Source organism: Tiliqua scincoides, chromosome 5 (assembly GCF_035046505.1).
Source record: "Tiliqua scincoides isolate rTilSci1 chromosome 5, rTilSci1.hap2, whole genome shotgun sequence".
Lineage (NCBI taxonomy): Eukaryota > Metazoa > Chordata > Lepidosauria > Squamata > Scincidae > Tiliqua > Tiliqua scincoides.
Genome location: NC_089825.1, coordinates 67,594,203 through 67,619,059, shown reverse-complemented (window position 1 = coordinate 67,619,059; position 24,857 = coordinate 67,594,203). Strand labels below are relative to the sequence as shown.

Sequence of the window (24,857 nt, the reverse complement as noted above, 5' to 3'; positions counted from 1 at the left end):
AAGTTCATGCAAGAATTTGGCTTTTCTTTATAAAATGGGATGTTAATGCTTAAGTTATAAAGTTAATTTTAACAGTTATAGTTGCTTGTAACTGTTGCTTATTTTAGATGTAGATTTTTACTTAAAATGTTTATACCCTGCTTTTCTGGGCCTGAAGGAACTATCAAAGGTAGCTTGTAATAACATTTTTTTAAAAACGAACATAAAAACAGCACTACATAAAACTAGAGTTATAATAAGTTGAACTACTGTTACTGTGAGATTTTTTTCAGTGAAATCTGTTCTGAATGTTTGTTAAGCATGGACATGGGAGCCATGGATTCAGTTTCTTGCTCTGTTAGGGAAGGGAAGAAGTGAGAGAGTTGCCAGTATTGGTGGCCCAGAGGGCTGTTTCCCACCTTCCGCCTCCTTCTGCCCTCTGTGCCCTTTAAAAACAGTCAGGGAGCCAGAAGAAGGAGGTAGGTGGTAGCTGTATTGGCATCTATGAGTTCACAGAGGGCAATTAGACAATGACTTGGCTGTTCTCCCTAATATGCCGTCACAGGTCTGTCACTGAGACAGACTGGGGCAGGCTCTGATCATAAACTTCTGTCTTGTGCTAGTGTCAAGAGCTAATTCCACTTCATACAATGTATTAACAGGATGAACAAATGCCAGATACATTTTTTAAACAGATGTGGCATACTATAAAGCTGTTAAATGGTATGGAATAGAGTTTTTATGAGACAAGGTGAGTTGCTTATCTATGCACCAGATTTACTTCTAGTATTGTAGTAATGGCAACCTTCAGTCTTGAAAGACTATGGTATCGCGCTCTGGAAGGTGGTTCTGGCACAGCGTCTAGTGTGACTGAAAAGGCCAATCTGGGAGTGACAATCCCTTCCACACCGGGAGCAAGTGCAGTCTGTCCCTGGTCTGTCTCCCTGGCTATGGGCCTTCCTTCTTTGCCTCTTTGCCTAAGACTGCTGGCAAAGTGTCTCTTCAAACTGGGAAAGGCCATGCTGCACAGCCTGCCTCCAAGCGGACCGCTCAAAGGCCAGGGTTTCCCACTTGTTGAGGTCCATCCCTAAGGCCTTCAGATCCCTCTTGCAGATGTCCTTGTATCGCAGCTGTGGTCTACCTGTAGGGCGCTTTCCTTGCACGAGTTCTCCATAGAGGAGATCCTTTGGGATCCGGCCATCATCCATTCTCACGACATGACCGAGCCAACGCAGGCGTCTCTGTTTCAGTAGTGCATACATGCTAGGGATTCCAGCACGTTCCAGGACTGTGTTGTTAGGAACTTTGTCCTGCCAGGTGATGCCGAGAATGCGCCAGAGGCAGCGCATGTGGAAAGCGTTCAGTTTCCTCTCCTGTTGTGAGCAGAGAGTCCATGACTCGCTGCAGTACAGAAGTGTACTCAGGACGCAAGCTCTGTAGACCTGGATCTTGGTATGTTCTGTCAGCTTCTTGTTGGACCAGTCTCTCTTTGTGAGTCTGGAAAACGTGGTAGCTGCTTTACCGATGCGTTTGTTTAGCTCAGTATCGAGAGAAAGAGTATCGGAGATCGTTGAGCCAAGGTACACAAAGTCATGGACAACCTCCAGTTCATGTGCAGAGGTTGTAATGCAGGGAGGTGAGTCCACATCCTGAACCATGACCTGTGTTTTCTTTAGGCTGATCGTCAGTCCAAAATCTTGGATACTTCTAGTACCACAGAACTAAGGGCCCTATCCTATCCAGTTTTCCAGTGCTGGTGCAGTCATGCCAATGGAGCATGCACTGCATCCTGTGGTGAGGAGGCAGTCACAGATGCCTCCTTAAGAGTTGAGAACATTTGTTCCTTTACCTTGGGGCTGTATTGCGGCTGCCCCAGCACTGAAAAATTGGATAGTATTGGGCCCCAACTGTGTTAACACGATCCCTATTTGCTCAGTAATGCAGTAATATTTTTTCTAACAGTGTTTGAATTGGCTTGCAGCAGGGCAAGACATACTTTCCTAACTCTAGGGAGTGGTGTAGCTATATCAATGCAAGCCTGTCTTTGTCCTGTTGCAGGCATGTGTATTATTAAGATGAAGATGCCTACAATTCTAGGATGTGGATGGTACAAAAATCGGTTTTGACATGATATCCTGTAAACAGTGTTATCATGTAGCTTAAATGTAGATAGCTGTTTTGCATTGAATTACTCCATGGTTTATGCTTACTTCCCAAGTGCTGTTTACAAGCAGATAACTGAATAGCCAAAGAACATTTACCAGCATGTGGAGGTGGGTTTTTTTGCGTCCCGCTTGGAGGCAGGCTATGCAGCATGGCCTCTCCCAGTTTGAAGAGACACTTGGCCAACAGACTGAGGCCAAGAGGCCAAGAAGGAAGGCCCTCAGCCAGGGAGACACAACAGGGACAGACTACACTTGCTCCCAGTGTGGAAGGGATTGTCACTCCTGAATTGGCCTCTTCAGCCACACTAGACGCTGTTCCAGAACCACTTTTCAGAGCGCAATACCATAGTCTCCCGAGACTGAAGGATGCCAATGACTCTGTCCTACTCTGTCAAGTCAGTAATGAAATGTTTATTTCAACTCCATTTGGTATAATTTTTTAAGAAATCCTTTATTGATGCTATGACAGCTATGCTGTGTGTAATAAGATGCATCGGGGCATCTTATCTTTATTTCACTCATGGTTCTGAATATTAGTTTTATGTATTTTGTTTTTTTGTCCCTGTATAACTTTGTCTTAGATCACAGTTATGAGCAGTTCATTTGTCAGGAATCTGTTCCAATGGAAATACTGGTTTAACAGAAAGGATGGGTGGGTTAAGATGAGTTATCTTCTTTAGGTTTAGATCCGAAAATATCATTGCAAGACATCAGGAAGTAGGAGTATGTGTTTGTCTTTCTTCAGAGAGAAAGGGAGGTTTCTTTTGATTTCAAGGTCCATGGGTCATATCATCTTAACCTTTTTCTTATGACACATTTCCTTTGTTCCCTCAACATTGTTGTGAATTGTGTCTTTTGTGAATCTAATAGTCTCTTGTGGGTAAGTTTAGGTATTTTTCATCTTGTTTTCTAAGGCAGGATGCAGTGAATCAGTGTCTTGTGCTGTAACTATGCTGTTACCTAGGATGCACAATTCCGTTTATAAAGTTCTCCAGTCTAACTTCCAGTTCTACAAGTCCCCTTCGAGACACTAAAGCAGGGGTGCCCAAACCCCAGCCCGGGGGGCACTTGCGGCCCTTGGGGGCTCCCAATCTGGCCCTCAGGGAACCCCCAGTATCCAATGAGCCTCTGGCGCTCCAGAGACTTGCTGAAGTCCGTACTGGCCCGACACAACTGCTCTCAGCAGAAGGATGACTGTTCAACTTCTCACCTGAGATGTGGGATGAGGCTTCCCTCCATTACTTGCTATTTCACATCTGTGATGTAGCAGTGGCAGTGAAGGAAAGGCTGGCCTTGCTTTGTACAAGGCCTATTATTATTAGCAGCAGCAGCAGCAGCAACATTTATATACCGCGTTTCAATAAAAAGTTCCCAAAGCAGTTTACAGAAAAAAAATCAAATAACTAATGGCTCCCTGTCCCAAAAGGGCTCATAATCTAAAAAGTTGCAACACCAGCAGACAGCCACTAGAAAAGACACTGCTGGGGTGAGGTGGGCCAGTTACTCTCCCCCTGCTAAATAAAAAAGGAGCACCCACTTGAAAAAGTGCCTCTTACCAGTTAGCAGGGGAAACTTATAGACCTTGAGTTACTTCTTTCATATAAGTTCCATCTCTGATAAATTTATTTATGTAAATTTATTCAAATTTTAAATGTAAATTAATTCTTTTTACCCCCAACACAGTGTCAGAGAGATGATGTGGCCCTCTTTCCAAAATGTTTGGAAACCCCTGCACTAAAGCAAAGTCAGTCTACTCAAAAGGGGAAGTATTTCCATTGTTGGTATAATAATAATCATAAAAGCAAAAGTAGAAAAAATAACAACAAACAGCAAGTGCCATCTCTATAAAGAGAAATGAGGATGTGGATAGGGTCCTCTAGAGTTTGAGACCTTCATCATGCCTGCTTGACCCTTGCCCAGCATGGCTAATTCAATCTGGTAGGGCTGGACTGGCCACTTGGCCACTGTAAATTCATCCTTGTGGGAGGAAGTGATGCCTAGCATCCTGAAGATTGCAATTGTGCACCCCCTCCTGAAAAAACCTTCTTTAAATTCCACCTATCTAAACAACTACCGACCAGTAACTAACCTTCCTTTTTTGGCAAAGGTGATTGAGTGGGTGGTGGCATCTCAGCTCCATGGGGTCCTACATGAGACAGATTATATGGACCCTTTCCAATTCGGCTTCAGGCCAGGCTTTGGGACAGAGATAGCCTTGGTTGCCCTGTTGGATGATCTTTGCCAAGGACTAGACAGGGGAGCATTTCTCTTGGTTCACTCAGCAGCTTTTGATACCATTAACCATGGTATCCTTCTGGGTTGTCTGGCTGGACTGGGGGCACTGCTTTGCAGTGGTTCCACTCTTTCTTGGCTGACAGGTCCCAGATGGTGATGCTGGGGGACTCCTGTTCAGCACCTTGGCCTTTAAAAATGTGGGGTGCCACAGGGTTCTATTCTGTCCCCCATGCTTTTTAACATCTACTTGAAACTGCTGGGGGGGGGGATCATCCGGGGATTTGGAGTGGGGTGCTGATGACATCCAGCTGTATCTCTCCTTACCATCTCATTACAGGGAGGCTGTGGAAGTCCTGGAGAGATGTCTGGAGGCAGTTGGGGTCTGAATGAGGGCCAATAGGGTGAGATTGAATCCAGAAAAGACAGAGGTCCTTTAGGTCACTCTGTTGCAGGTACTGAGCCATCTGCCTGCTCTGAATGGGATTGCACTCCCCCTGCAGAAGCAGGTGCACAGTTGGGTGTGCTCCTGGATTCACAACTTTCCCTGGAGAGCCAGGTGTCAGCTGTGGCCAAGGATATGTTTGCTCAACTCTGGTTGGTGTGCCAGCTGCAGCCGTACTTGAGTTGATCAAACCTGACCACAGTGTTCCATGCCCTATTGACTTCAAGATTAGATTACTGTAACACTGTCTGCATGGGGCTGCCCTTGAAGATGGTTCTGAAGCTGCAACTAGTGCAGAATGCGATGGCCAGGTTGGTTACTGGAGCTAGGCAGTTTGATTCTCTTGGACTGCTGTTTTGGTGACTGCATTGGCTGTCCATTCGTTTCAGGGCCCAATTCAAGGTGCTGGTTTTTACCTCCTTCACAGTTTGGGGCCAGGTTATCTGAGAGACCGCCTTCTCCCATATATTCCAGCCCGCCCTTTTAGGTTATCTGAGGGGGCTTTCCTGCAAGTGCCGCCTTTCTCCCAGTTTGGGGAATGGCAGCATGGGGGCAAGCTTTCTCAGTAGTGGTGCCACAATTATGGAACTCCCTACCAATTACACAGGCCAACACACATTTTGCTTCCTTAAATGTTACACCAATTCCTGGGTATATCTGGGGTGCGGATTCAAAAAATGGCATCCGTTTTGCCCTATCACGTCTAGTTTTCTAGTTTGCCCTATCACCATTCACTAATGAGGCTAAACTGTATCTCCAAAACTAGACGTGATAGGGCAAAATGAATGCCATTTTTGAAATCGGTACCCCAAATTCATATCAAACCACCGTAAAGTTTGGGAAAAACTTTTCTGACCCTCAGTTTTGTAGGCCTGTGTTATGGAATTCCCCATGAGAATTAAGATCTACCCTCTCCTTCATGGCATTTTGACGTGGGCTTAAAACATTTTTGTTTCATTTTGCATTTGGGATGTCTGTCTCCTGTGCCTCTATAGCTGTTCCTTGAGTATTTTTGCCCTCCTTCAACTGATGTCCCCCCCCCATTGTATTTCCAATTTATTTGCTATTGTTAATTGCATTTTCTGGTTTTTTATTCTATTGTATTTTTTAAAAATCTATCAATGGTAAGATGTCTTGGGCATCTGCTTTCAGCAGAGAAAAGGCAGGGTAGAAAACTTAAATAATAAATAAATAAATATTTGTAATGCAGTAGCATAAAACAAAAAGTGGGGGGAAAAGTGTGTGCGTCTTATGGAGCGAATACTAAAAAAAACAAAAAACTCCGCCCTGGCCCTGGCCCCGCCCCCTGCCCGCTCACTCTGCTCTGCTTGGCTTCCCCGGGCAGTCAGAGGCTGAGCTGGCTGGGGGGCTCCTGCCTTCCCTCAGTGCCGGCACGGACTGTGGCAGCGCTGGAGGGCGCCCAAGCCTGCGTGTCTACTCAGAAGTAAGTCTCAGAATCAGTGGGGCTCACTCCCAGGAAAGTGTGGGTGGGGTGGCAGTCTCGCTGCCCAATCCTGTGCATGCCTACTCTGAAGTAAGTCCCATTAGAGTCAGGGGGGCTTACTCCCAGGAAATCCTCTCTCTCCCCCCCAAGCCTGGAGCATCACAGCCTCTCTTTCCCCCCACCCCAAGCCTGGAACATCACAGCCTCTCTCCCCCCAAGCCTGGAGCATCACAGCTTCTCTCTTCTGCCCCCCAAACCTGGAGCATCACAGCCTCTCTCTCTCTCCACCCCCCAAGCCTGGAGCATCACAGCCTCTCTCTCCCCCCCCCAAGCCTGGAGCATCACAGCTTCTCTCTCCCCCCCCCAAGCCTGGAGCATCACAGCCTCTCTCTCCCCCCCCCCAAGCCTGGAGCATCACAGCTTCTCTCTTTCCCCCCCCAAGCCTGGAGCATCACAGCTTCTCTCTTCCCCCCCAAGCCTGGAGCATCACAGACTCTTGCTCCCCCCCAAGCCTGGAGCATCACAGACTCTTCCCCCCCAAGCCTGGAGCATCACAGCTTCTCTCTTTCCCCCCCCCCAAGCCTGGAGCATCACAGCTTCTCTCTTTCCCCCCCAAGCCTGGAGCATCACAGACTCTTGCTTCCCCCCCCCCCAAGCCTGGAGCATCACAGACTCTCTTTCCCCCCACCCCAAGCCTGGAGCATCACAACTTCTCTGCAACACAAACACTTTCCCCCCTCTCTCTTACACACAGGCTTCCCCCTTCTCTTACACACACAGATGCTCTGCCCCCACACACACACACTCACACAGCAGGGGAGGGGCGCTTTCACTCACCTCATCCAGCATCTGAATGTAAGCCCCCCCCCCATCACAAAGAAAAAACTGTCTCCTTGGTCAGAATGCCAGTGTTTGCTTATTGCACAAGCCCCAGGTAAGGCTCGATTCTGACCATAAATCCAGAGGTTTGTTGTGTCTTGAGAATTCAAGTTGTGGTTGGACTTTCCACTTGTTCATTTGTATTGGAATCATGGAAGAACTGTCGAGGAGGTAGATGTGGTGTCAGCAGTGGCCCCTTTAAGGGTAAGGCCTGAGCATCCAGCAGAGTGTGCTACACAGCTGCAGCCACTGGAAGGCAATAGGCCCCTCAGGGATATAAGGAGTACCTGAGGCAGAAAGGGTTTGTGGGTTTTGAAGGAGTGCAGGTTGGAGAGGAGACTGACTGGGTTTATTGAATTTGGAATCTGACTGTGAATTGTGACTGGACCTGGATACCCTGATGGATTTGACTGACCTACCTGGAACCTGACCTTGGACTGTAATTTGGCTTATTGGCTCTGGACTCTGATTTGGCAACTCTGATTGATGGGACTGATTTACTTGGCATCTGGGGACTGGAACTGGACTCACTTTTGCTTGCTGCACTGGTGAGTTGCACAAGGGGGACTGATCAGCCTTAAGCGGGCACGAGGCCCAGTGGATTGGAATTTGGCAGAACATCATTGTAGCAGAAAGATAATGTGATCCCCTATTTGAGTGCACCTGCTTTTGTGAGCTTCATAAATTCTGACTCTATCGATGATGAGTTCTTGGGGTTTCCAGAAAACTAGAGTACTCAAACCTTTAAGTCTCTCCATTTGTTAATGACAGTGATAATGGTTCTTAATGCCACTGTTGACTGCTGTTCACTTTACATGGTTCAAATGTTATTCTGTTATAGTTTATTAAATATTTTATTACACTGTTTGGTTCAGAATATTTTTTTCCTGTTTTCCTCCTCTAAAAACTAGGTGCGTCTTATGGTCAGGTGCGTCTTATGGAGCGAAAAATACGGTATACAAAATCCAGTCAAAAACATGACTGTGCAAAAATATATATTATTATTTTTGCACAGACAGGTATTTTAGCTGGTTTGTTTTATCCAGACATCAAGTCCTTCCCAAGGACCTGGGATGCCTGGTTTTTACCCTTTAAATAGCATTGCAAAATGTAAGCTGTTCTAGTAACGCTGCTTTTTGCGGTTGATTGATGGTAATTTCTATGGCCCTTATGCTGTTCAAATGCTCTTCAAGGTGTTTTGGAATAACACCGAGAGCCAATCATCATTGGGATCACCAATCACATCATTATGATTATGATTATGATTATTTTATTGACATTTTGCTGTTATCTGCATTTCAAAAGATGGCTTGTGTTCTCTGCTTTCAGTTTGCTTGCTGTTCATAATGAAGAGCTTAGTGAGGCCAATATGCTTGACTTTTTAAATGTGAAATCTGGGGAGTTCGCCAGGAAACTTCTTGCTGAGTAAAGAATTTGACTGGCATTTGGGGTATTTATATTCCATCTTAGTGATTTTCAACCGGGATGCTGCGACACACATTGGTGTGCTGTGAATGCTCCACAGGGATGCCGCTGGAGTTCAGTGGAGGGTCATTTATTAGTAGGGCCATTGGGGGCCCTGCAGTGTGGTGTGCCTTGTCAGTTGTCCAAAATACGGTTGGAGTGCCTTGACAGTTTTAGTGGTTTGTCAGTGTACCTTCAGATGAAAAAGTTTGAAAATTGCTGTTGTACACTGTCAACAAGTTTGAAACTCGTTTAACTGTAATAGTGTGTTTAAATTTGTGGTGTAGACATGCCCTCACCTACTTCCTGAATCAACCAAATGCCTCCTTGTTATAGGAAAATAAAAATAATGAAATCCATTTTTTTTCCTTCACTGGTAAATGTTCAAAGCAAACACTTCTGAGTCCCATGAATATCAACAGTGCAATGCAATTTCTATTGCAGTGGTTCTCAAACTTTTTAGAGGCCTTTGAGTCTGCTGTCTGATTTAAAAATGCCAAGGGTGTAGCTATAATGGTGATCGGGCAGCAGTGCTCCCCCCTTCAAATCAGTAGCTTGTTTAATCCTTGGTGCACATTGCCTAATCTGCCCTGTCAGTTTTGTGACCCCCCCCCAAATTGGGTCACAACCCACTGGTGGGTCCTGGACCCACAGTTTGAGAACTGTTGATACAGAATTCAGTATAAAAGTACTTGACTTTGACTATGTCCAGTATGAATGACAAATAAATTTACTAATGATATACTATGTGCTATATAGAGCATTAATTAGGATAGAATTCTTGGTGTGTAGACTGTAATTTCACAAATTTCAAAGGCAAGGATTACAAAGTCTAAAGGTATCTGTTGTATTGTTGAAATTATCTAGTTCTTCTGTTGGTTAATAATACATTTCTCCTAGAATTCCACTAAAGGTGCAACATAGTCTAATTAGCAACACCAGTGTTCTTTAGTGTCTGAAGTTTCTGTTCTGGATGGATCTGAATAATATGAAAATCTTCCTTCTTCCATATTTTCCTGCCCGCCATCGTAGGTCATCTGAGGGGACTTTCCTTTGAGTGCTACCTTTCTCCCAAGTTAGGGGGATGGTGGCACGGGGCAAGCCTTCTCGGTAATGGTGCCACAATTACGGAACTCCCAACTAGGGGAATTAAGATCTATCCCCTCCCTCGTGGTGTTTCAGCCTGGGCTCAAAACCTTTTTGTTCAGTTTGGCATTTGAGTGATGGGTTGTCTGCTTCCTGTGCCTCTATAGCAGTTCCTTGAGTGTTAATAGTTTTGCTCTCCTCCAATTAGCTTTTTCTTTATTTATTTAATCCCCCCCCACCCCTCCCATGAATTGTAAACTGCCTTGGGCAACTGCTCTGGCAGAGGAAAGGTAGGATAAAAATCTTTTAACTAATGAAGTAACTAAGTAAATAAATAATATGATCCATAACCACACGTTAATGCACGTATCGCTTTCAAATTAGTTTTGGTTCCGCAAATAAGCATATATGGCCAGATTGGCAATTGGTATATTGGTGTAAGTTAGCAGAGCTCCCTTTAAGCCTGTCATACTTGTGAATTTTTCATATAGATTTTCATATGCTTATAAATAAATTTACTAGTCTTTAAGGAGCTACAAGATGCTAACCACGCAGTTTATTTTGTTGTGCTAGAAACTTCAAATCAGAGACCTAACATTTTCTCAGATCACTGCTCAACAACAAATAGAACACTTACTAAATGTGTTTTGCCATAATTTCTAAAATGAATGCAGTGCAGCAGCATTCTCCTCGTTGCAAAGCCAACATCTGCTTTTGTTTTCATAATAACTTCTGTAGTAACTACTTTGTGAGCTTTATTTGTACACTGTGGCTACTAAATATGTGAAAGAAGCTAACAGAAGGGCAGCCAGCAAAATATGCTCTAGTGTATGAGTTGACCTTGGACCCTACATGATCTTATTAATTCCAAAATGTTCTAGAACTCAAGCCAGCACCTGCATTTCTCTTTTCGTTCAGTCTCACTGTGTACTTTACCTTTACAAAGTGGTTGCCTCCAAAAAGCGGTTTTCTCAAGGCTGTTTTTTATACTACACATGCTATATGGGAATGTATACATCACATGGGTAGCTTAGATTACATAGGAAGTTTCATGGTGGTTCCTTTCCACCCAGTCTGAACCACTATCACTATTTTAGGAAGTGCACACTAGACTATCCACATGGCCAAAACATCTCTCTGAGTCCAGCCTATCTAGCTTTCCAACTCTGATGGAACTGCGCCAGTGGAGTATGCACTGCATCCTGTGGGGCAGGGGGGTATTCCTGTAGGCCTCCTCAAGTTATGGAAACGTTTGATTCCTTTTCTTGGGGCTGTATAGCGGTTGCATCACTACTGGAAAGTTGGTTAGGATTGGGCTGTCTGTTATTGAACCCAACTACAGGAACGTAGCCCTACAATAACAATCACACTGAGGTAACTTATGAATTGATCCATTTTTCTTCCCCTTCATTATCAGTCAAGCAAGGCTTGTCCATTTTTTTAGTACCTGTTTGTCAGCTCAGGGTGGTTTTGCACCAGCTCTGCTAAAAGTGCTTATGTCAATGTAAGCTGCCCCAAGGTACTTTGATATTGGTTTCAGTTATCTGTTGCTGAAGAACCAGCATTATTTATGAACACTTTGGGGCCAGCAGGACTGGTTCTGGAATTTATAATGGTTATTCCATTTAGAAATAGATGCCTAAAAGCAGCAATTTCAACCACCGTGCCACAGCACACTAGTATGCTGTGAATGGTCCACGGTGTGCCACAGGAGTTTGGGGGATGGTCACTTATTAGTAGGGCCAGTGGGGCATGTGAGCCCCTGGCTGGCAGTGCAGTGTGCAATATCAAAAGAGAAAGGAAGAAAGAAAGAAAGAAAGAAAGAAAGAAAGAAAGAAAGAAACTACTATGGTGTGCCTTCGCAATTTTAGTGCCTTGTCAGTGTGCCCTGAGCATAACCAACCTGTGTAGTATAAGGAGCACAAGGTAGCCATTCTCAGCAGGAAAGGAATAAACTCACTACACATGAGAAGTATTTGAGAAGAGACACATTTACAACTTGAATGACTAAAATGGAAGCGAAAGAGTTATTGTGGAAATGAGAGCAGAACCAAATAAAATTACTTAGGTAAGAGAGGGTGCGTGCGTGTGTGTGTGTACGTGTCTGTGTACATGTGCCCATGAACCCTAGTATTAAAAGCCAAATCTACACTCAGTGTATCCAGAGCAAGAATGCAGGTAGCAGCAAAGCAACTGAAGCCTGGAACTGCCAAGTGGTTTATATTAATATCTGCTGTGTCTGTGAATTGACTTCTTGAACATATTTGAAGAGTGTCAGCTCAGGACATGTTCCAGCTAGCACATTACATAATTCTGTGTAATGTGTCGGGTGTCTACTTTCCGTCGTTCTTATCCAGATTCACACCCATCCTTTCGGCCTCTCTTGAGGTTAATCGTTTTGTTGTTGCACCACCAATGTTACATTTTTAAAAGGAAGCTTATAAAAAATGTTGCAGTGATATTTTCCATTTCACTTAAGTCCTCCCTTTCCCCTGATAATTCATTATACTATGAGTTTTTGTCTCCTACTTATCAATTCTGTTAAAACAGTTGTGAGAGTTTCTGTATAAAGAAGCTTAAGCCTCCTACACTTTGCTGAAATATGGTACATAAATATTTGAGTAGTGTAATTTTTGTATGCAGTGCTTTATATGGAGTGAGATAAATTGACTAGAAAATGTGACATTTTAACTTCTCATAGGTTAAATGTGAAGTACAAGTGTACCTCATGATCAACCACCACTCCTACACAGAAGAAGCCAGAAGTTGTACATAATGCATATGTAAGAGACTTCATCCACATGCTGTAACTAGCCTCAGACTGAGGATAGGACAGTTGCAGCTAGGAACATTTTCTGTGTTTGAAAAATGTGTGCGGGTGTAATAAATGCATCAGTAGTTGTGTGGGCTTTGCTGGAGTATCTGAATAGTTAAGGTACTGGTGGAAAACTGCATTTTGGTACAGAGGTGGTCCAAACCACTTATGTGATCACTAGAAACTTGAACCTATTTTAAGTCACTTGTTCAAACCTCTTGACATTAGTCTTTTCTCATGGTAACCATCCTTTCAGCAGAGCAAATCAAATTAAACATAAGACAAAATGGAGAGGTACAGAAATCCTTCCTTCTTACTGTACACATCCTCAGATTGTCCCAAGGGACATTCGCAGTGGTTGACAATGTATGGTTGTAGAGTGCAAGCTGTATGTAATAGTCTGAATATAGTGAGCCAATTAAAAAAATTGACTAGTTGTATAAGTGATTTGAGAGTCACTGAGGTTTTCTTCTTTGTGGTCTTTGTGCAGTTCCACAGATGGGATTCTGTGCCTGTACAGAAAATTCTCAGACCTTTTTAGAGATCTTTAGGAAGGAATTATTGCTGTTCCCTTTGTTTGACTTAGAGTCACACCTTTTTCTGAGCAGTACTACAGCAGCATTATTGAGAGCTTTTTTCCTAAGTTGTTAGTTCATCTTACTGAGGTTTTCCTGCATGTGGCTAGGTTTTTTCTTTTTTTCTTTTGTTTCCTCCTCTGAATTTCTTTCATTCTACACATGGATTTTAAGAAAGAAAAAAAAAAAGAGAGACTTCTTTCCCTCTTCTCCACTCATGTGCCTATGGCATAGTAGGTAGTGTTTAAGAAGTGCTGCATTCGTAAGGGGAATGTTCCGGCTTCAAATTGCAACAATGGTTGTCCTGCATGCTTTAACAAAAGAGCACTGTGTGAAATCTTGCATCTGCTGCCAAAAAATACAGGATTGCTGTTTGTATATGATACTACACTGAATTCCCCACACAGAAGTGAGTCTATTAGTGCTTTGATTGTCCATAGGAGAGAGATCTTTACTTGATGCAAACCCTCCACAATGAATGCTGAGCCTCCAGAAGCTGCCCATGTGATACTGCCACTCACCAGGGTTCTGATGCAACTGACCAATACTGTGCCAAACTCTTGTCTGTTCTGCACTGATACATGGCGCCTCAGTACTGACTGTGAGAGCCCAATTGGTACATACATATCACTGCCACATTTACCCTGTCTGCATTGAAACGAGCCATTGCACACTGCTTGTGCAACCCAGGCCTCCAGCACAAGCAAGGTAGTTAAAGCACTCAGATATCTCTTTATCACATCAATTTGCCTGTTGCTTCAACAGCAACAGATGACATTCCTTTTCCTTGGATACTGTGTGTGTGTGTGGGGGGGGTGCTCTTGGGGTTCCTGTCCAGAGACCCTGGGATACCTGTTGTTGACCCTCTTCATTGTTTCTGCACTGCCACCAGTCCTTATCTTGCCAAAGCCCCTGCACTTCACAGAGCTTTCAGGGATTAGGGACTTTTGCAATTTCTCGAACCCAGTGCCTGGTTCACACTTCAGCTTGGTTCTCAGTCAGAACAAAGGGTGGAGGGCTAAGTGAGAAAACTCAATTTTCCAGCAGCATGAGGTTAATTATAAGTGGTATTCACAGATTATGTAGATTCATTTTAGCAATTCGGTTTAGTGATCCAGTTTAGGTGATTCAGTTTACTGATTGGTCGCACTATATTTCTCCAAATGACTCCAACTCCTGTCTCCTCCAGATTCTCCAATCTCAGAACTTGAATAGGCAGGAGGTTGCCCTTCTGCGTGCTCTAGATCTTCTCCCATTTTCTGTTAGCTATTTGGGAGGGAAATTCAAACAAAACTATCTTTCTAACCTTTTTTTCTTTTAAACTTAAAATGGTTTTGGAACATAAGAACATAAGAACAGCCCCACTGGATCAGGCCATAGGCCCATCTAATCCAGCTTCCTGTATCTCACAGCGGCCCACCAAATGCCCCAGGGAGCACACCAGATAACAAGAGACCTCATCCTGGTGCCCTCCCTTGCATCTGGCCTTCTGACATAGCCCATTTCTAAAATCAGGAGGTTGCGCATACACATCATGGCTTGTACCTCTTAATGGATTTTTCCTCCAGAAACTTGTCCAATCCCCTTTTAAAGGCATCCAGGCCAGTCGCCATCACCACATCCTGTGGCAAGGAGTTCCACAGACCAACCACACACTGAGTAAAGAAATATTTTCTTTTGTCAATCCTAACTCTCCCTACACTCAATTTGAGTGGATGTCCCCTGGTTCTGGTATTATGTGAGAGTGTAAAGAGCATCTCTCTTTCCACTTTATCCTTCCCGTGCATAATTTTGTATGTCTCAATCATGCCCCCCTCAGGCGTCTCTTTTCTAGGCTGAAGAGGCCCAAACGCCGTAGCCTTTCCTCATAGGGAAGGTGCCCCAGCCCAGCAAGCATCTTAGTCACTCTCTTTTGCACCTTTTCCATTTCCACTATATCCTTTTTGAAATGCGGTGACCAGAACTGGACACAGTACTCCAGGTGTGGCCTTACCATAGATTTGTACAACAGCATTATAATATTAGCTGTTTTGTTCGCAATACCTTTTCTAATGATCCCAAGCATAGAATTGGCCTTCTTCACTGCCGCTGCACATTGGGTCAACACTTTCATTGACTTGTCCACCGCCACCCCAAGATCTCTCTCCTGATCTGTCACAGACAGCTCAGAACCCATCAGCCTATATGTGAAGTTTTGATTTTTTTTTGCCCCAGCGTGCATGACTCTACACTTACTGACATTGGAACGCATCTGCCATTTTGCTGCCCATTCTGCCAGTTTGGAGAGATCCTTCTGGAGCTCCTCACAATCACTTCTGGTCTTCACCACTTGGAAAAGTTTGGTGTCGTCTGCAAACTTAGCCACCTCACTGCTCAACCCTGTCTCCAGGTCATTTATGAAGAGGTTGAAAAGCACCGGTCCCAGGACAGATCCTTGGGGCACACCGCTTTTCACCTCTCTCCATTGTGAAAATTGCCCATTGACACCCACTCTCTGTTTCCTGGTCTTCAACCAGGTCTTAATCCAGGAGAGGATTGAGTGTCTAAGTGTTCCTAAGTGTCTTTCTAAAAACCAGAGTCCTTCAGACAAAACTTCCATGAAATATTTAGAGCTTTGGGCATAACAAGAAAATGCAGTAACGAATGATCTGGATTATATATGCCTAGGTAAGGTTATATTGGATTTCACATATAGCTTTATTGTTTTTCATTTTGTTTTTACACACTCTGCATCTTTTATAATGAAAACTCCTAAAGTAGCTACAAGATACTAGACTCATGATAGCTGTGCAGGTAGCCTGTGCACAGTACTTATAAAGCAGTACTGGAGAATGCAATATACATCTTGGAAGTCACGCTTCATGGTTCGCACCTATTTAGGTGTGAGAGTTCTGGGTTTCAATTCCAAAGCAAGACCATGTTCTGGGAAGAGGTATACCTTATGGTTCATGGGGGAAGATTTGCAGTGGTGAAGTTCTGCTTTTTAATTCAGCTACACTACACACTAATAACACAGCCCAACACACATTTTGCTTCCTTAAACATTACACCAGTTCCTGGGTATATTTGGGGTGCTGATTCCAAAAATGGCATCCGTTTTGCCCTGTCTAGTTTTGGAGACAAGGCATAGCCTCTTTAATGAATGGTTCAAGCAGCTTCCTCATGAGGAAACCTACACCATGGCTTCTTCATGAGGAAGCTGCTTGAACCATTCACTAATGAGGCTATACTATATCTCCAAAACTAGACATGATAGGACAAAACGGATGCCATTTTTGGAATCAGCACCCCAAATATACCCAGAAACTGGTGTAATTAGAGGACCTGTCCTCTAATTCCCTGACTGTGGAGTTTTTTCAGTAGCCTTTGGTGAGGGACCGTGTCAAACGCCTTCTGAAAGTCCAGATATATAATGTCCACGGGTTCTCCCGCATCCACATGCCTGTTGACCTTTTCAAAGAATACTATAAGGTTTGTGAGGAAAGAAACCTGTATTTTGGTTTCTATATTTCCTGTCGCTCGCACACATAAATCTTTCAGTCTCTGCTCATATGGCAAAAAAGTAACTGAGGGAAGGAAGAAGAGGGATCCAGGCAAGGGGAGTTTATACCATTAACTCCTAGACCAGTCCTAGAGAGACCAGCACTGGCCTGAGAGTGCTGACCCTCCCCCACTTTCACAGAAGCTGCTTAGATCTGTGAGTCCAAAGAGGAAGGAAGAGGTTAGAACCTAGGCCAGGAGAGCACATACCATCTCTTCCTGAAGGAGCGAGCACCTATCTGAGCTCTGTTTTGTCCCATGTGATTTTTGTTGTTTTTATTTATAAACCACTTTGGATGCCAAACCAAAAAGTCACTTTATAAAAGTATAAAACAAATAAAGAACCATACTTCTGAGTCTTTAGTACAGGGGTGCCCAAACCCCAGCCCTGGGGCCACTTGCGGCCCTCGAGGCCTCTCAATGTGGCCCTCAGGGAGCCCCCAGTCTCCAATGAGCCTCTGGCCCTCTGGAGATTTGTTTGAGCCCATACTAGCTCGATGCAACTGCTGTCAGAGTGAGGGCGACTGTTTGACCTCTGTGAGCTGTGGGATGAGGGCTCCCTCCACTGCTTGTTGTTTCACATCTGTGATGCAGTAGGGGCAGCAAAGGAAAGGCCAGCTTTGCTTTGTGCAAGGCCTTTTATAGGCCTTGAGTTATAGCAAGACCTTCATTCATTCATATAAGTTCATCTTTAATATATTTATTTATGTAAACTTATGTAAACTTATTCAAATTTTAAATGTAAATTAATTATTTTTCCCTGGCCCCCAACACAGTGTCAGAGAGACGATGTGGCCCTCCTGCCAAAAACTTTGGACACCCCTGCTTTAGCAGATCATACTTTTGGTCACTCAAAGCCCATTTCACTCACAGAAGATCTACACCCCTTTGTGGAACAAGTTCAGATGGACCTGAAGTTCAGCAGCAGGAAGAGAAGGGCAAATACTTCCCCATTCATCCTGCAGTAACTCTGAAATGATCCGTGTTCTTTTCCCCAAATCTGGAAGAATTTGAATTTATTGGAATTGGTTTTCAAAATGTCTACATCACCTTTCCCTTGGCAAAGGTGGTGGGACATGTTCTGAAAATTTTCCCTGCTCTGCACCAGCCATACAAAATGATCTGCCCTTTAACCCCACTCCACACAGCTGCATAGGTATCTGAATGGAATTTCAGTCAATATTAGTGAAAGACTTGGGCATGTTTCTCATAGACTCTGTGTTTTTAAAAATCATATTCAACATATGTCATCAAGTTTGTGATTCCTTTGAGCTTCTGCATGTGTCAGAGGAAGCCACTTATCTTTTCATCTAGTATCTTTTGCTTTTTCCACCACAAAGCCGATTCTTGACCTGTCACCCAAGTGCCTATAATTATATATGAATCCAGAATTGATTCAGAGTTCCCCCATTTGAAAAAGGAAGAAGCAGTCAGTAGTCTGTGTTTAGTTGCTGGCAGATATGGAAAAGTTAGAGCCTTGACTTCAGAGTAATTGTGAGAAGATGTATCCCCCCATGTCAGAAGCATGCCATGGTTTTTTCAGTACTGCGGTTGGTTGTCAGTTCATGAAGCAGCTGCCAGGTATTCCTCAGCTGACTTTGCTACCTGTCTTGGGAATAATACCATAATGAACCATCTGGCCAAGTTCAAGATACAAGTGTTTGACCTACACATGTAGTCCCTGTCAAGTGCTTCATTCAGAGCTGGCAAGATAATCAGTACCCGAACATATTGTTCTGTGCAGCCTTCCTATTTGGCAGCATGGAAATGTTCTGTAAATAAACTGAACTCTGCCAGAGTTGTCAGAGAAATAGGGCATACTGAGATCTTATTAGGTTTGTACTCTCATTAGAAGGGATAGTATTGCGTCAAGCAAGAACTACAAAAGATGCTGAATCCCCCGCTGCACTTTGTCATGTGGAAATCCTGTTGTCTCAGAAAAATATCTGTGATTAGCCCTGTGAGAACAAAATAATACTAATTTTAAAAAAACATTTGAGGTGACTTTAATGCAACTTGTTCTGTAAGGTGTTTTTGTTTGGGGACCACTGAAGTAATTGGATATGGCCAGCAAAAGGTGGAGCTTAAACCACTAAGAGGTGATTCACACTTGACCAGGGTAACAAGATACCATAACCGCAAAAGCACCCCAAAATGTTAGGACATCCAAGAAAACTGTAGGACATGATAAAATAAAAGCTAAAATCACTTGTTTCATGTGGTTAATTCATTCACTGATTTCATGTGCTTAATTTAAACACTATATTACTTATTATTAAATTAAAAACTATAGTACATATAATGTATTACATATAATTTATTAATTTCAAGAAAGCTATGTGCTGACTGCAGGGGCCCGCTCACAGAGACAAGGAGGATAGGACACAAGGCTAAAAAAGAGCACATGTCCTGGAAAAAGAGGACATCAGGTCACTGTGCACTTCACATTATGATACAAAGACAAAATTAGATAGCAAAATACACATGAACAGTGTGGTTTGTGAAGGGCATGTGCATTTAGATGGCTGGGTTTCCTCTAACAAAATAAAATCAGAGGCTACATTCTCTCCCAAAGGCTACTTCCCTGTTTACTATAGGTAGATTTAGACTTTTAAACTGCATGCACCATTCACAACTAATGGATGTCACTCATATATTTTGCCATTTAAACTGGAATACTGTACTTAGTTTTTGTAACTCCAGCATACACACACCTGCATCTGTGCGCATGCACACATACACACAGAGAGATGTGAATTGGGTATAAAACTCCTGAATGCAATCCAACGTGGAAATCCACCCTGTCCTTGGTGCAGCACTAAAAGATTACTTTTCTCCTTAAGAATAGTAGCAGCTGTTAAAGCATCACAATCTGAACTGTAATAACCAAATGTCCCAGCTTAATTTGTACTACTGAACCACCCTGTCCTTGGTGCAGCACTTGGTGCAGCACTTGGTGCAGCACTGAAATCCACCCTGTCCTTGGTGCAGCACTAAAAGATTACTTTTCTCCTTAAGAATAGTAGCAGCTGTTAAAGCATCACAATCTGAACTGCAATAACCAAATGTCCCGGCTTAATTTGTACTACCTCCCGGTTCAGCAGCAGTAAGCCTGTGAATAAAAGCTGTAGGCAAGCAGTTGGGGGGGGGGGAGAGACAGGCATACCTTTTTTTCCTGCTTGTGGGCTTATTTAAAACTGCTTACAAATTTTCAAAAATGTGACTTTTAATTAGGGAACATGTAGATGCACTGAAAACGTATAGGTTTTTTGTTTGGCATCCGCATTCATGGAGGAATAGTGATTTTCTCCATTTCTGGGAAGTCACACAATCACAATACAGTATTTCTATGTGATGATGGGACTCATTCGTGATGTGGCTATGTAGATCTGTGTGGTGTATATTACGAGGAGTTCTAGTCTGGACTGCAATAACCAAATGTCCCATCTTAATTTGTACTACCTCCAGGTTATTTTGCACTACCTCCAAAATACTCCCTTATTTTAATATTTTATTACATTTTAAATAATAATACAATATTATTTTAATACACTTTTTTAGTTGAGACATTCACATCCTAGCTCACCTAATCAGTTAAGTATGAAGAAAATTTAACATTGGAACCATGTGTTGTTGAACCATGTATTTTTTTATGTCTCTTTCTTCCCCACTAACATCAAGTATTGTTAGATGCATTTTAAATGGGGATCCAAATAGAACATGATTTATGGAAGTTTTCTGAACGTTTGGAGTTTCTTCCATTTTGTCTAAATGAATATTGCAAAAAGGAGGGCTACTTTGAATTTGGAAAAACTGAGGAAGTTGAATTTTTTTCCCTGCCAAAACAAACATCCGCAGACCTGTGTAGTCTACACATTTCAATGCGTGTGAAAATATTTGGTGTTGCACAGTTACTTCCTTGGGTGGAAATAGTCCTGTGATTAATTCTGAGATTTTGCAGAGAGGAAATTGTAGCTATTTTAGTAACTGAACACGGGCAATTTGTTTATAGATACCATTTCCTGTCTGACACATTCAGCCAAAGGGTAAAATACTGTATGTGCATGACAAAGGCTCGGAATAGGAGATGAATATGTGAAGCTTATATAACATCAGGCTGTTGGTTCATCTGTCCAGTACTGTCTGCTAGGATGGGTAGTTGGAAAGACTAAGCTTTTCCCTTACTATAAAGCCATGAGTGTGTGTACTTTAGCATTTTAAGCAGTACAGCAAGCAGCCCAAGTATACCTTTTGAACATTTCTGGTGTCAAATAGTATGGCGAGCAATGGGCAGGGGCATAGATAGTACTTAAAGGAGATTTTAATTCATGTGCTGAATGATGTCCCTGAATGGCTATGTGATGAAGTGCTGGGTTGGGGATGAACATGTTTTCCCTGGCTTCTTCTCTCTGCGTTGGGCTGGTTAGGAATAGTGGTGGAACAGGCCCAGATTCATATTTCAAATTTTTAGATATATGCTTTAAAATGTAATGTATGAAGAAGTAATTTATCTCAAATAAAATATTTAAATCATGTCTTCAAAAGTGATGGTGGTGTGACACTCAATGAGAAACTCACCTAATAAGGAAGACAGGAATCTTTCTTTAAAGGGCCACCCCAAAATAAAATGAATGCTGAGAACAGCAAAGAATCTGATGCACTCAGCAAGGGGTGTTTATAACAAAGTTTGGATGGGAAATTGCTTCAGATAATATTGTTAAGGCTTGATTTCTTTATAAAAGAAGCAGCCAGCCATAACAAATTATTTTCAACTTCTATTGTTGTGTTATACGCCAATGTGAAACAGAAACACAATGTTCTTTGTGTTTTTGCCATTTATGTTTAGCCTTCTAGAATTACCAAGGTTGACATTAGCAAACCATGTTCCACCAATTCTGTGACCCAGTCTTGAACTATACACATTTTTATAGACTTTTATTGCTGGTTTTAAGTAAGCTTTTTAACTTCTTCTCCATGTTTGTGAGTATGTAGCACTTAGCTTACAGTATCATGAACTGTGTGTGGGATGCAAGGGTGATTGGTCCAACCTCAGTTACTGAAATGCTGCATTCACTGTCTTTATCGTTTTCTTCAAAACGTGAAATTGTTTTGTCATCTGTATGAGATGCAATTAAGAATACAACTTCACAGATAAAAGATGAGTAGCCGCCTATGGATTTTGAGTGCATTTGGGGAAAAAATTGGACTGTGCATTATTTGTTTACTTATCTCTAACTTTCTATTTGAACTTAGAAAACTAATGTGTAAATGTGATCCATAAGTATTTAAAAGTATGTGCATTATGCATATATACCCATCAGGGATTTCAAGGTGCTTACTGCTTCATGTCAAGTGTACACCGGGTTGGTGGCAAACCTAAATTTGTTGCTGTGCCACTTTGAAATGAGTAGAACTCATATTGATCATGGCTAACAGCCCAATCCTACTTAACTCCCCATGTGGTTATACAGCTGTGTCAATGCAGTGCACTGTATTTTGTTGGGGAGTTGGCCTCTGGAGGCCTCTTCATGGTAAGGGAACATTTGGTCCCTTGCCCTGGGGTAACCCTGAGCCAGTCCACTAGGTCTACTCGGACCTGTGCCAGCTATAACACTGGCACTAGTCCACAAGGACCTGGGCCAGGGGATTGAGATCGGGACTGGGGGTAGGATATTGGTGTGTGCCATTGCTGCTGATACCATCTCCTTTCTGGGCCTGATCTACCCTCCTCCCCACCCCATCACGTAAAGAAAATCTTGTGGTTGCAGATGGAGCAGTTACTAGAAGTAATTGTGATGGTCGAACCAAAGATATGTATATGAGTGCTAATTCAAGTCTGAATCTGGATTTTAACTGGATCAATGGGGTGAACAATTCTTATGAAACATTACTGATTGGGATTAAATTATTTTTAAGCCATTTTTATGCTTTTTAAAAATGGTAATTGAATTAGCCAGGATTTTTATTTATTTTTTCAAAGTTTTGTATCTTGCCTTTACGGTTTTCTAGACAGTTTACAATAAAATGCAAAAGTTTTCAAGAGAAAGTTGTAGTTGACAAGACTGAGCCAAGACACTGGAACACTCTTGGCAGACATTGTTTTTCATTTTATTGACTTATTATATTTTCATCCTATATATTTGTATCAAGGCAGCATACTTGATACACTATCTCTCAGCCTAGTGTAAGAGGCTAGGCTGAGAGGTAGTGTCCTACTCAACTAAGAGATCTTCATCATGCCTGAGTAGGGTTTTGAACTCTGGTTCTGATCCCATATCCTATCTAGTCTTGCCTTGCTGATCTCCAATATCAAGAACTAAAAACGTAATGACTTAGCTAGAATTATTTCAGAGGTCCTGTTCAAGAAAGGAGATTGGTGTCAATTGGATACAGTACTTTTCCTTACAACTTAGTAGCTCTTAGTAGTACTTAGTAGTTCAACTTAGTATGAACCATCTGGCAGTTAGAATCAAGCTTACACGTGCAAATCAACTGAAAGTGTGGAGATAGTGCTAATATTATAATGCTGTTGTACAAATCTATGGTAAGGCCACACCTGGAGTATTGTGTCCAGTTCTGGTCGCTGCATCTCAAAAAGGATATAGTGGAAATGGAAAAGGTGCAACAGAGAGCAACTAAGATGATTGCTGGGCTGGGGCACCTTCCTTATGAGGAAAGGCTACGGCATTTGGGCCTCTTCAGCCTAGGAAAGAGACTCCTGAGAGGGGGCATGATTGAAACTTACAGAATTATGCATGGGAAGGATAAAGTGGATAGAGAGATGCTCTTTACACTCTCACGTAACACCAGAACCAGGGGACATCCACTCAAATTGAGTGTTGGGAGAGTTAGGACAGACAAAAGAAAATATTTCTTTACTCAGTGTGTGATTGGTCTGTGGAACTCCTTGCCACAGGATGTGGTGACGGCATCTGACCTGGATGCCTTTAAAAGGGGATTGGACAAGTTTCTGGAGGAAAAATCCATTATGGGTTACAAGCCATGATGTGTATGTGCAACCTCCTGATTTTAGAAATGGGCTATGTCAGTTGCAAGGGAGGGCACCAGGATGCAGGTCTCTTGTTATCAGGTGTGCTCCTTGGGGCATTTGGTGGGGCCGCTGTGAGATACAGGAAGCTGGACTAGATGGGCCTATGGCCTGATCCAGTGGGGCTGTTCTTATGTTCTTATGTAATCAGGTAAGGGAGTTTATTGGGTGAAGAGTGGGCTTATTGGCTGTGATTTTAGATTTGTTGATTGAGATAGTGGTGATTTTTTTTTCGTGTTTGTATTTTCTAGTCAGTACAGTTATCAAGTATTCTGGCTATAATGCATTTCCCCAAATTCAGTCACATACCACGGTAGCATCAAGTCTAATATATTAAAAATAAAATATTGAAATGAATGGGGATCCACCTGAAATTGGCTCACGACCCACCTAGTGGATCCTGACGCATAGTTTGAGAAAAACTGATTTAAAATATGTACAAAAAGCTAATTATAATTACTATCTATTCTCTGTACCATATATAGGAGTTTATGCAGCAAAGATCACAAGAGAACAGTTTAAACCCTGAAGTTTCCATAAACTTGATGTCTTTGTCAAATGTTGCTAGTTTAAAATTTCCAGGTTGGAGCCTGGAATAGCAAAAGTATAAACAAAGCCAGTGTGCCAAACTGTGTTGGCTCTTAGGAAGGAAATCTCTTTCATCCTTTCTCCCTTGTTCATGGTCATTCTGGAAAGAGCAACTGATGGCTAATGCTTGGGGTGGGTTATGGGGAGTGTTTGTTTTGCAACATAAGGGTCTCCACTACTTCACTAGCAGTTGTATTAACATTTATTCAAAAAGGTGAAAATTTGGCAATGAAACCTCATTTTGTGGCACTTATAGCCTTCAAGTAATATATTATTAAAAAAAATAATAATCTGCTAGTATTCGGTATGCTTGACTCTTCAAACTGTCCATATAATTAAAATCGTTAATTTATCCCCCTTCATCAGATGTCCCAAAGCTCATCACAAAATGAGTTACAAAAGAAAAAGAGGCGTGCCCCTCCCCCTCCCACTCCGCTAATGCCAAGCAGGACAGAAGATTTGGAAGACAAGAGGAAAAGCACAGTTGGTAAGAATTGGTTTTGTCTGCTGAACTCAGTGCATGTGCCTTATTCTGGTGTGCATTTTGTTTAGATAGTTGGTAGTAATACTAAAAAATTTGTCCATAGACATGACATT

The 24,857-nt window shown here is 42.6% G+C and overlaps 1 protein-coding gene across 5 annotated transcripts in view; it reads left to right on the top strand.

Annotated features, from left to right (window-relative positions):
* The window catches only part of COBL (cordon-bleu WH2 repeat protein), a 163,572-nt gene that overhangs the window by 84,790 nt on the left and 53,925 nt on the right, over positions 1 to 24,857 (top strand). For all 5 annotated transcript variants that reach the window (XM_066627784.1, XM_066627786.1, XM_066627783.1 and 2 more), the window contains one exon: positions 24,627 to 24,747. In XM_066627784.1, coding sequence (XP_066483881.1) covers positions 24,627 to 24,747 — 121 coding nt within the window. The remainder of the gene's footprint in view (positions 1 to 24,626; positions 24,748 to 24,857) is intronic.